Source organism: Falco peregrinus, chromosome 3, assembly GCF_023634155.1.
Source record: "Falco peregrinus isolate bFalPer1 chromosome 3, bFalPer1.pri, whole genome shotgun sequence".
NCBI lineage: Eukaryota > Metazoa > Chordata > Aves > Falconiformes > Falconidae > Falco > Falco peregrinus.
This window is the reverse complement of record NC_073723.1, coordinates 62,360,384-62,373,024: the sequence shown is the minus strand read 5'-3', so window position 1 is coordinate 62,373,024 and position 12,641 is coordinate 62,360,384. Positions and strand designations below refer to the sequence as shown.

The 12,641-nt window shown below is 39.0% G+C and overlaps 1 protein-coding gene across 15 annotated transcripts in view; it reads left to right on the top strand.

Moving 5' to 3' along the window:
- The window catches only part of PIEZO2 (piezo type mechanosensitive ion channel component 2), a 314,952-nt gene that overhangs the window by 245,295 nt on the left and 57,016 nt on the right, over window positions 1-12,641 (top strand). For all 15 annotated transcript variants that reach the window (XM_055799791.1, XM_055799795.1, XM_055799802.1 and 12 more), the window contains 5 exons: window positions 16-220; window positions 364-465; window positions 930-1,095; window positions 9,406-9,649; window positions 10,857-10,953. In XM_055799791.1, the coding sequence (XP_055655766.1) occupies window positions 16-220; window positions 364-465; window positions 930-1,095; window positions 9,406-9,649; window positions 10,857-10,953 (814 nt within the window). The remainder of the gene's footprint in view (window positions 1-15; window positions 221-363; window positions 466-929; window positions 1,096-9,405; window positions 9,650-10,856; window positions 10,954-12,641) is intronic.

The following is a 12,641-nucleotide window of genomic DNA, read 5'->3' as shown; positions in this document are numbered from 1 at the left end:
TCTTTACTTTTCCAGACCTGTTTTCTTCTATCAGTGAATGTAATTGGTCAACGAATGGATTTTTATGCCATGATTCATGCCTTCTGGCTGATTGCTGTACTGTATCGACGTAGAAGAAAAGCTATTGCAGAGATCTGGCCAAAATACTGCTGTTTTCTGGCATGCATCATTACATTCCAGTACTTCCTTTGCATTGGCATCCCACCTGCTCCTTGTAAAGGTAAGGACACTTACCCTTTATGGACAATTACTACTGCTTGGTTTTACAGAAGAGTGGTGGAAAATTGGTAAGTATTCAGAAGAAAAGGATGAACTAATTGTTATAAAGTACTGATTGCATTTTTGCGTGCCTTTGTCATGCAGACTATCCATGGAGAAGTGGTAATGCCAACTTCAACTCCAACATCATAAAGTGGTTATACTTTCCAGACTTCATTGTGAGACCAAACCCTGTCTTCCTTGTCTGTAAGTATTTTGGCACATAATTGTGAAGTGTTTACATGTCCTTTGCTTAAAGCATCTGTACAGTGTAATTTGAAGCCAGCCTTTTATTTACTCTTCAGTAGTGAGTTGACATGGTATGTAAGAAATTGAATACTAAGTGTGGCTTTGTATGCAGCAGAAAAATTCAAAGAATTGGTAATTTCTGCATCTGTTTTTTTCCATATAGCTTTTCAGTGAAGTGGCATCGAAAAGTATGATTTTTTTCCCCCCTTTTCTAATTTATTTATCAGTAAAAATCACAGAGGATGACAGATAAATAAACTAAAAACAATAAATTTCAAATTGGTGATAAATGAGAGTAGCACAGTCTTGGAGGTTCAAAGCGTGGATAAACAATCTAGTAGCTACATTATAATACATTACCACAACTCCCTACACCTAAGTTAATGACTGAATTTTTCCTTGCAACTACTGCTTTCTCCTAGATGATTTCATGTTGCTGCTGTGTGCATCCTTACAAAGGCAGACATTTGAGGATGAAAATAAAGCTGCAGTACGAATCATGGCTGGAGACAATGTGGAGATTTGCATGAATCTTGATGCAGCATCTTTTAGCCAGCATAATCCTGTTCCTGACTTCATTCACTGCCGGTAAGAACTGAATCTTAAACACTTGGAAAATATAGTGCTGCGGTTTTGTAAAGTCCTCTGGTCTGAAATGAAAACTCTCACAGCTTCCAGTTTTACTTGGAATTTATATTCATGTATGATCCCATCTCCTGACATGTTTTACTGCTGTATGAGACAGAAGATAGCTTCTAGGTGATCAGCTTCTGGTTTAGAAAAGGGCAGATGAAAACAAGTCTTCCTAACACTGCTGATTAAGTGCTCCCCAGAGGGATGTTCAGGGATAAATTTGCCTGAAAACATGTGTTCCCTCCAAGAATGTCCTGTGGGGCAGTGTTTATGGTAGACTTCAGCACTCTGATGGCTTCCCCAAAACACAGGCATGTTAGCAAGTATCCATTCTAGTCTGAACTTGCCCATGTATACGTTTAATTCCACAAAGTCATCACTCATGTCCTGCTGAGTTGCTGTCTAAGTACAATCAAAATAATACTCTAGTGTAAGAGACTGTCCTTTGTGCTATTTCATCCAGGCATAAGAACCTTGAAAGTGTCTTGGAAAGACAGCTGCGGTGTCTTCCTGTTTCTCAACATTGGATGTAGGGTTGTTCGAGAAGGTGCCTAATATAAATAGGGAGCAGAGCCTGAGAGAGTCTGTTCTGGATAGCCTTCAAACAATAGGACCATTCCTATGTGATCATTTCTGCAAGCACAGATTAGCTCAGCTCTTCTGGATTGTGCTGGGCATATTCTTAATCGAAGTTGTGTCTGAAAGTTTGATGCAGTAGTACAAGAATAAGAAGAGTTAAGATTTCTTAGCTAATTGTGTTTGTCAGACTAGGTGTTTGCAAATGCATGTTACCAACGGATGTCTGAGTGTGAAAGGAATTAAAAAAAAAATCAACTAATGTCTAGCAAAATCTTCCTTTTGCTGATAAACTTTTATTTCTTTTACTAGAGAAGTGGTATCACCTGAAGCCCTTCTTAAGATCTTTAAGCTGATCCTGTTTCTGTTGAAAATGGTGGCCAAATCTATCTTGAAATAGCTTTGAAGAGGAGACCACGGACATACATTCAACTCATTTGTTCAGAGATTTATAGTCAGTTCTGGGTGAAGGGTGAACAGTTCTCCCCCTTGAGTATTTCCAGTCTGCACGGTGGACCCAGTGCTCTAGATTCAGTAACAGGCAGAGAGAAGTCACAGTCTCTCCATCGCAAAATGCTCCATCAAATGGGCATGCTTTCCAAAAGACATCTGCCAAATAGGGCTTGGCTGAGAGGAATGTGTAGTGCGGATTTTCCAAGTTTGTTTCTTACCACTTTAGTGGTGTCCATCTTAGCAAAAGCTAAGACAGCAGTTGCATCAGGCACACTGGTGTGATTGGTCACTGGCAAAGACTATCACTGGTGAAATGGTTGCTGGCAGAAAGAAATTGAATTTTGGTCCTTTAGAGCCCAGAAAAAAAATCATTGTGAAAAAACTCATTAATGATGAGAATGTATTTTAAGGCTGTCTTCAGAAGGGAAAAAGAGGCAAGAAAATCACTGCTTTTTAAACAGCCTCTTTTGGCATCTTTTCAAAGGTCCCTGGAATCTGGTAGGTATTTCTGTCATCTCTAGAAGGTATTCCGAAATGACCAATCATGAAAAATTTGAGGCACAGGCGATGTTCTCTGAAGATTTTGGATCGGAATCAGCATCAGGTTTATAATGGAAAGCGAAGTCCAAGCTGGACTGGCCTGCTGCCTCTCCACAATCCTGCGGGTTAAGTTCTCTGTTTTGGTTCATATGCATGGTGTGCATTAGCTTGAAGTCATTGGTGGCATCACATCCATTCAAACACACTGCTTGGTATGTGCTGACAAAGTAGACCTGTGTATGGATGATTAATGATACGCAAGCATTTAATTGGGAGTTTGCAACTTGTATTAAGCAGTAAGTAATATTACTTACTGGTGGAGAGTACAAAAAAAAAAGCAGAAAATCAAAGAATGCCATTAACAGTAGTGAGCTGAACAAATAAATTGTGATCACTTTATACTTGTTCCAGCTAATTTCAGAAATCTGTGTGGCTGTTTCATGTGATAGTTTTATGTTGTGTGAATAAGAAGCAGAATGAAAAGAACAAGGCAGAGAACGAAACAGAACAGGGACATTTTTGTTTGAAAAATCCATCAAATGAATAGAAAACCCATTAATTTCAGGGACAGAGGAAATTCCTGTTTATGATAGCCTTTCTTGTAGATGCTTGGGCAGGTAAGCTGTAACTTTATATTTTTTTGCTGTTTGTAGTGTTAGCTTCCTGAATCTGTAATGGGAACATACTTGTAGAGCAGTGTGTATTGGTATAAACAGACCTTCCTTAAGTACAAACTGCATAATAGATCTTGTGTTCTCGATGGTATCTTTCCTTTCTTTGAGCTCTTAAGTATCTTCTTCAATGCTTTCATTACAATGCAGTTTTTCCCAGGCTTTAGATTATGTTATTTTTGAGAGGTTGCCCTGCACATATGCCATCTTGAATGCCTAATTTGCTTAAAGAAGCACCAGAGAATGGCTGACAGTCTCTTAAAGTGACTGAATCTTTTATTAGGGATTATCAATCTTTAAAAAGAAGAACTTTCAAGCTCTGGAGAATCCAGCAATGATATACCTCAGAAGAAAATATATTTATCTGGCTTCCATCCAAGACAATTTGGAACTGAAAGGGCTTTGTCTAAAGACATTTCTTGCACTTTGCCACAGAAGTTTCAGAATAGTCTGACTGTTTAGTAACATGGACAAGAATTTGGTTCAAAGCTTATCCAAGCAAGTGAAATGAAAAGTGGCATTTTTCCAGGAGTCAGTCAGAAAGAGCCAAACAAATAAGTGAAGACAACCTGGTTATGAATAAATTACAAAGCATAAAAAGAATTAGTGCTTAGTATTCATGTGTTTTCTGAGAAGACCGATGTGTATTTACTGCCATGTAACAGAAGTGGCAGTTGCAGACTGAAGCACCGTTTCTGAAGTATCTCTTCCCTTGAGAAGATGCTAGTTGGTCACTTTTCCAGTAGGCATGGATAAAAGGCTTTTAACTGCAATATAAACAGTGGCAGAAAAAGAACATATTTCCAAATGCTTAATTTTCTTCTCTCTGGAGAAATATTTCAGCTCAACAATGATAAATACAGTCTAAGGAAGAGATTTCCTGAAATTTTCCTGTCTTTCCACCCTCAGATTTCTCAGGGGATATCTGCTTGACCCCAAGGGAGAGCACAACCAAAGGACTTTGAAACAGAAATAAAAATGAAGAATAGAAGTTGGAGCTTTTAAAATGAAACAGGATTTAATGTGACTTCACTGAGGATAATCCTTTCCCACAGTCTCTAATGCTGGAAAATTCTCATTTCAGTTCCCAAGCAGTTTGCAGACGTTCTTCTAGACACTGGCAGGAAAAAAAAAAAGGGGGGATTGTAATCTACTTTTTTCCTCTTAAGAGCAGAAACAATGTTAACAACCAGTCATTGAACTGTCCCCTTTAATACCTGAATCCTGGGAACCATTACCAGGTGAGTCAGATGAAGTCTTTCAAAGGCAGCTGTAATGCCTTTCTTGGAACTACACTTCTTCTAACTTAGGTTAGTGAGAGAGGATCTGCAAATCATCATTACAGGCTTCCTGTCATATTTTTTGTATGAAGCAGATAAACATTATGTCGCTAATAAAATGAACCCCAACAAATAACACAGCTGTGGATTTGGGAATGTTTAAAGCAGATGGAAGCATGAAGAAAAAACCTCACTGGTAAGAGTGAGAGGGTATCAGTCCTGAGAGAAGGCTTGACAAAAATAGTGGGGACTGAGACCTATAGGATCCACAACACTAAATGTGAAGACGTCCATTGAAATAAGAGAGCAAATTTTCAGAATGTTTGATGTCACTAATTGGCAAAGGGAAAATCAATGAAACTGCTTTCTGAAAGCTGAAATGGAGCTACAGGGAAAGGCTTTGGGGGTGGATGTTTGATGAGAAATTAGCAATGTTAGGATTAGAGGTCACACAGGCTGCTAAAAATGTAAGGGATAGGAGACAGGGAAGACAGGAAAGAAAGAAGAAATCTGGGTAGTAGGGGTAGCTTACAGAACGAATATATATAGGGATAATATGGCTGGAGGAGAGGGAGAGGGTAGTCACCAGAAGAGCGCTGTGGGAAGAGCCTTGGTGTTATATGGGGGTGTGTAGCCACACTCAAAGCAAAGCAGGTGGCTGATAAGGGAAGGCAATGAGGCTACATAACGGCAGCCCCTCCAGCATGAAGAAACATTGAGCTATACTGGTCTGTGCAACAGCACAATAGGCTCCTCACCAGTGTGTAAGCAGAAGTGTGTTTTTCCTGAAACTTCAAAGTGCTGTCTGAGGACAAACATCTTTCCTCAAAGGGGCTGTTGGCTGCAGCATCAGCACCTCTTGGTGCTGCAGGCAGAGGTCTGGGCAATAGACTGGCCACAGCCAAACACAGCGTTGAGCTCGCTGGGAAAACAACTACACATAAAGCAATCCTTTTGCAACAGGCTGGATGGTATTACGGTTAAAAATTAATTCCTGTGGAAATAAAATATCGACGCAATCATGATAAGACTAATAAAGCTTTAGTAAATGAAAGCAGAGTATTTGATGGGAGAGCCATGTGAGGTCACAGTAGCTTTTATGGATGGGTGGAATGAACTTCAGGCTTTGTTTTCCTTGGTTTTGAGCAGAGATAAAGTAATTTTTTCCAAAATGTTATCCAGAGTTGTATCAGTGGGTTCTGCTAATGACACAGTTGGCAAATCAACATTTTTTTACTTTTCATTAATCTTTCAGGTTTCTTCTGGATAGTTTCTAATTCAGAGGTTATTTTACTACTGACAGCCATAGTTTGATGCTCTTGGTACACTGGCGTAGTGGCTAGTCTTCCTCAGATGTGTGGCTGTATTCCTGACCTCCAGCTACATGCTCCCACCTGTATCACACCAGCAGTGAGCTGGCTCATAGGCTGAATGGACAGAAAAGTATTTCTTTCTTCTGTCCTCCACCCAGTTATATAAGCTTTTGCAAATTTGCTTCTTGAAACCAGTTCAAAGAACCAAAGCCAAAGAAGGGGCTGGAATGCAGAGCTGAGGGGATTTCCCCTTAGGAAGCATCTGCTCAGATTTCCTAGGTGTATTGTCAGATTACACATTTAGCCTCTCTTCTCTGTGACTGGATGTAGATGTAAAGAGCACTCAGAAGATGAGGTTTGGAAGGTTTATGTGGCATTAAACTAATGATCTATGTGGTCTTCAGTGAAAGCGTGAAATTACAGTATATGCTATTCAAGACTAAGCATTTTTTTCTGTCTGTGAAGAAGTTTTCAAACAGAGGGTAAGCACCCTTCTGGGTTTGTGTAGTGTCTTTTTAGCTGTTGAGATGTCTGTGCATCAGCCTCCCACTTTGCATTATAATCTCCAGAGCAAGGAACTTAAACTCCTCACTTCGTAACTTTCTGGGATTTGGGGCAGAATTTAAAGATTTGCGTCTGAGAATGTGTCAAGTGATTTGAGAGGCAATACATAGGGAAGTCCTCCACCAAGACACATCTTCATTCCTGCTCTCACAGCACTTAACCTACCTATATCATTATAAAAAATGAAAACTGGGCAGATGCATGACTCCACGCTGTAACAGGGATTTTTGGCATACCGCAACTGAAAGAAGTGTGATTTCAGAAATCTTTTTATCTACTTGAAACTAATCAAGTATAGTTCTGTCCATCGTGTTCAATGTGGCATTATTGTTGGGCCAGCACAAAGGTACCTGGAATGGTTGGTCGTATTCATTGATTAGCTGTGCCCTGGATTACTGTTCAAACACCATTTTGTAACATGTCCACTCCAAGATGAGTTCTTGGGAGCCATTTTTATGGTTGGGCTTGCTTTTAGTTGCATATTTATAAAAATCAGAATTATTTTAATCTCTAAGAACTACATTGTCACTTAAAAAATTTTGTATTGCCTCCTGCCTTTTGAGAAGTTTTTCTTTACATCCTGTTTTGTTGTTCATTTGGAGATGTCCAGTGCTATTAAATTTAATGTCTATTTTGAAAATGAGAAGAACAGATGTATTTAATATTTTAAACGACTGCTAAAATGTAGCAAATAGTTAACATAGTGAAAAATAGCTAAATTATTCTCTTCCTTTTCATATTCTCTCTAATTTCTGGAAGTTTTAATCTGAGAGTGATATCTGCTGTTGGACTGTGACTCCACCAAGTGCCATGCACCTATGCAGGAAAGTTCAGATCCAGCTAGTTCCAGTTGTCTTTAAGAGTCAGAGTCCATTTTTATTGATGACTATTAAGATATTGCTGGGTTTTGATCAATTCAATTCTATTCTGGGTTTTTCTCAAAAGATGCTGATGCATTTTGTTGATAGCAGAGGACAAGTGGTTTTAAATATTGCAATTGTTAGAGCAGTGTCAGGAAGGTGATCTCTTCCTAGCCATCCAACACATCAATAGTTATTATTAAAGGAACACTAAATATTATGTTTGAGTTTTGTTTTTTTTTTCTGGAGAAACAGTGAGACCATCGTTTCCAGGGAATATCAAGTTAGTGAAGACCTGTTCAGCCAATGTCTCCTACTTCTTTATTTTCCATTGTATATTGATTCTTTGTTAATGTTTCATCACCCAAAACCCAGTAGCATCTCTAAAGTCATTACATTTTTAGATTTCACAGGCAGTAGTCCATAAATTTCTTTAATGTCTGTGGGAAGTAAACATAAAGGAGTTTTCTCTTTACTTTCATTAAATGCCTCTCTGGTTGGCTTCGGCAAGTGAAATGTGTAATACAGGCCTATAAATGTAGGACTATAAATACATACTCCTAGAAAGTTCTGAGCCTGAGAACATCAAGCAGCAGGGGCCTTTTAATGTGGCCTCGTACAGTGCGTTTAGTTCATTTACTCCTTACATGTTTTGGCTTAGGTAAGTGTGTACTCCTATAGTGCTGTATCCCTGCCTGGTTTCCTGACAAATCTAGTTTCGCAGCCTGGGTGAACAGACCCTGAAAACACAGTTACATCTGGAATCAAAACACTAAATGGGAGGAAACTAAGAATTAGTTGGTTTTGCAGTGTTTAGCTATATGTAGTATTCAGTATTGCCTTTGGCAGATATTCTTATTTGAAAGCTCCCTGAGTCAATAGTAAGTCAAGGTTTTAAGGAATCTGAAAATACCAAATCGTTTCTCACCCTTTCCCACTGTAGGCCAAGGCTGATTTCAGATAGCTCTGTCTCGTAGCTTCCTGTCAAATGTTTCAGTAAATTCTATCACATTTGTATTCTGTTGAAGCCTTTTACCCCTCAAAACTTTAACAGTTGATCTCCATTGGAGAAAGATATTTTTAGCAGCTGTCTTTGAAAACTAGGCTTTTAACCTGACTGAATGTCCCCATAGTCATCAATAAATACAGAATTGTTTGCAGTGGAGTGCTGTAGCTGGCTTCATAAGAGAGATTTGCTATAATACCGCTCAGACTTCTTTAGAAGATGATCTCAGATAGCGTTTAAATTGTGTATGTAGCATTGCCAGATAATATCGCTCTATCCTGAAGTTTGGTGAGAACATGTTTTCGCCCCTTTCATGATACAAGGCTTGATCCTGCATGATGCAAAGTGCCCTAACCGGGTGTAGCAAGATGCTTGTCATAAAATCATAGAAAAGTTTGGTTTGGAAGGGACCTTAAAGATCATCTAGTTTCAGCCCACCTGCCATGGGCAGGGACACCTTCCACTAGACCAGGTTGTTGAGGTCTGGAGCACCTCTCCTATGAAAACAGGCTGAGGGAGTTGGACTTCTTCAGCCTAGAGAAGAGAAGGCTCTGGGGAGACCTTATAGCGGCCTTCCAGTACCTGAAGGGGGCCTACAAGAAACCTGGAGAGGGACTTCTTACAAGGGCATGTAGCGATAGGACAAGGGGGAATGGTTTTAAACTGAAAGGGGGTAATTTAGAGTAGATATTAGGAAGACATTCTTTACTGTGAGGGTGGCGAGACACTGGGCCAGGTTGCCCAGAGAAGCTGTGGATGCCCCATCCCTGGAAGTGTTCAAGGCCAGGCTGGATGGGGCTATGGAGTATATGAGCCAGGGAGACCCATGAATGAGCTAGACCCGCTGATCATGGTGTTACTCTTGAGCAGGTGTGCGAATGCTGAAGTGGAATGAGAATGCTCAGAAGACCTTAGGCACAAGTGTCACCCAGTAGTGCAGAAAGAGGAAAGATAGCATTGCCCTCAGAAAATGGTAACTTTTTCTCCTTCTTTTACTTCCAGGTCCTACTTAGACATGTATAAGGTGATAATATTTAGCTACCTCTTCTGGTTTGTGCTTACTATAATCTTCATAACGGGAACCACGAGGATCAGCATATTCTGTATGGGCTACTTGGTAGCTTGCTTTTATTTTCTTCTCTTTGGTGGAGATCTGTTGCTGAAGCCCATCAGGAGCATTCTGCGTTACTGGGACTGGCTGATTGCGTACAATGTCTTCGTGATCACAATGAAGAACATCCTCTCAGTAAGTAGCCGCTGTCTTTCCTCTGCCCTCAGCACTTTGGTTTCATTGGAAGTGGTGCACAGTGCATTGAGTGGTCACTAAAAATCCTTTTTCAGGACCACAGCCTTCTGCAGGCACAAAGCAGGCCGCATTTTAATTCAGAAACTGCAAGTGAATATCCAGGGAATGGTAATGCATATACATTGTAGGAAAATGTGCACCCATGTATTCAGTTGGGCTCTGTAAAAGCTCACAAGCTATTTTCAAAGGGCCAGGTTCTGGTTTCTTTTCCTAGTAAAGTATCTCCTTAGAAGTCTTGCGAAAATCTCAGTAGAGTGGGAAGTGAGTAAGAAGTGCAAGATTAGTCATAACATTGATAAATAGTGCACATTTAATTAAAACTTTTGTTTAAAACTAGCATTTTCAAACCTACTACTAGATGCAGTTGCTGTGTGATGTAATGTGAGGTTAACTACAAAATTACAAACTGCATTTCTGTTTCCTTTAGAAGCAGTGTGAAATTCAGGTGAAAATAGATATGTTTGATAATTAAATGTCAAATTCTTCTGCAAAATATTGAAGTTTTTTTTACATTAATTAACTCTTTAGAGCAGATTCTTGTAGTGGCACTGGTAGGTGATTGAGACAAGCCAGTAATTTAAATCTTTCTGAAAGATAAATTTAGATTTATATCTGGCAAATGCTTTTTAGCTTTGAACATTTTTAGTGCTGGACTGAAAAGAGCAGACATTTTTCTTTTTACATTTATATAAGTCACTGTACTGAAATAAAATTGATTTATGGGTGGTTTGAATTTGCAAATGTTCTAAATGCTTACATATGTGCTTCATTTTATGCTTGGGAATTCAGTGGAGCTATGCGTGTGTTAAGCTTGTCCATGTATGTTTGCAAGATTGAGTCAGTCATTTATAAAAGTTGCTTAGCTGTCACATTACAACATGTGCCAGATGTATCACTTTCTCTACAAAAACACAAACAAAACCCACATACCTTCTATCTCGCTGATAATCAAAAGAACAAATCCTTGCGATCTAAAAGTGATGTGTTTTGCCGGTTAAGGCATTCTTTCTTCTAATGTCTGTTTTAATAATGGGATATAATAGCCAAGGGTAGTCACAATATTCCCATGTAATGTAAAGAGGTACAACTTTTCTTAGCTTTATTTCTGGTACGTCTTGTTATATGAAATTGTTCTTTTACTTTCCAGATAGGAGCATGTGGCTACATTGAATCATTAATTAAGAACAGTTGCTGGTTGATTCAGGCATTTAGCCTGGCTTGTACAGTTAAAGGCTACCGTATTCGTAAGTATAGCTCATTTTTCTTCATAATTTTCTATAAATGAAGAAGCACCTTCAAAATATTTTACTGTATTTAAGTACCTGACATATTACCTTGTGAAAAAATCGTACCTGCAAGTTCAGTTAATACCACTTGGTCCTATATTGACTAGCAACATAGAATATTGAAAATATTTCACAGAACCAAAAGATAGATAGATACATATATACAGAGAAAACTATCAACACCCCACACACATACCCACACCAACAATTTGGTGATACTGGAACTTAAAACAGTTTCCCTGTATGTGCAGGTGATGTGATACTTGAGGGTATGCTTCCACTGTACGACTTGAGCTAGAATGTCATCTCACCATCACTTTAAGGAGAGGGCACCTTTTCCCAGCTGCATACTCCCACTCCTCCCTGTGTGCCAGGTCTTATGTTCAGTTGCTCAAAGGGTAAACCAGTTCAGCTCACTGAAATGACAAGCGGTTAAGCCAGGACAAAAGTGCTAATTTTTTGCATGCATAGTGAGTTTAGGCAATTTTTGTTTTACAATTATTCTCGTGTTTGTGATGATAAAAGGGAGGGAGTGAATAGTGTATGTGGATGAAAGTGAGAGAAGGGAGGAATGAAGTTTGGGGAGCAAGACACTTCACCTCTCAGTCAGCTATTAATTTGGCTCCACTTTGCCCTGACACCCTGGATTGACAGTTTGAAAACACCTGACTATTTTCAGTGGTTTTTTGCTGAATTTAAAGTACTGTTTCATCCTACTGAGTATGCAGCAAAGTTCTAAATTCCTGCCTTTGTGTCTGATCCTAATAGGTAAGTGGGGAGTAAGGGGAAAGAAAGGAAGTATGAAGATGCAAATTCATGAGATAAATGGTGTCCTGTAGTTCTCGTATTATCCAAAAATTTTTGAGCGGCAACAGAAACTTAGAAACAGGTTTCTTACTCCCCAGGGGATGGACACAGCAGGCTTTGAAGCTCTTGGAGCTTGACCTTCCAGATCTATTAGACTGGCTTGCTTGATTGTAAAGCCAGCTTCAAGCCAGAGTCTGTCCCTTGAGTACTTCTACTCCCTTCTGTAGAGCAGCATAGACCATTTAGTTTATGGTTTAGCTCCACAAAACCCAGTTTAAATTTTTTTAATATCCCTGAGAGAACTGTCTTTTAGAGAAGAAAAAAATGAAAGAAAGATATAGCCCGAGCCAAAATCTAGAGGTAGGAGGAATGGGATTTCCTCTGCCTGTCTCCTCCTACCCTAAAGGAAGCAATTTTGTTGTTTCAAATATTTTTTCTCTTGTGCAATGGAAAAAAACACTGGACTGAGTTATGGAGAGGAAAAATGAAAATATTAGGTGGTGGCAGTGAAAAAATTATTTTGACCAAAAAACCCCACACTTCTTTCTCATGTTGTTAGTGTTTTTAATAGAAAAATGAGACAAAAAGTTGCTTTGAAATGAAGAAAAAAAAAAAAAAAAAGAAACATACCATTTTAGAAAATCAAATATTTCAGGCTAACAAAAATTACTTTTTCTCCACTCCTTGTTTTCAAGTACTTCCTAGGACAGGGTGAATTTGTTTGCAAGTGGTTCAGTTTTGGTGAATTCTCAGTTTTCATGGGATATCACATCATTGGAAGCTTTCCAGTTTTGTGTAAAAGAAAATATGATGTACTTCAATTGGAAATGCATGTCAGT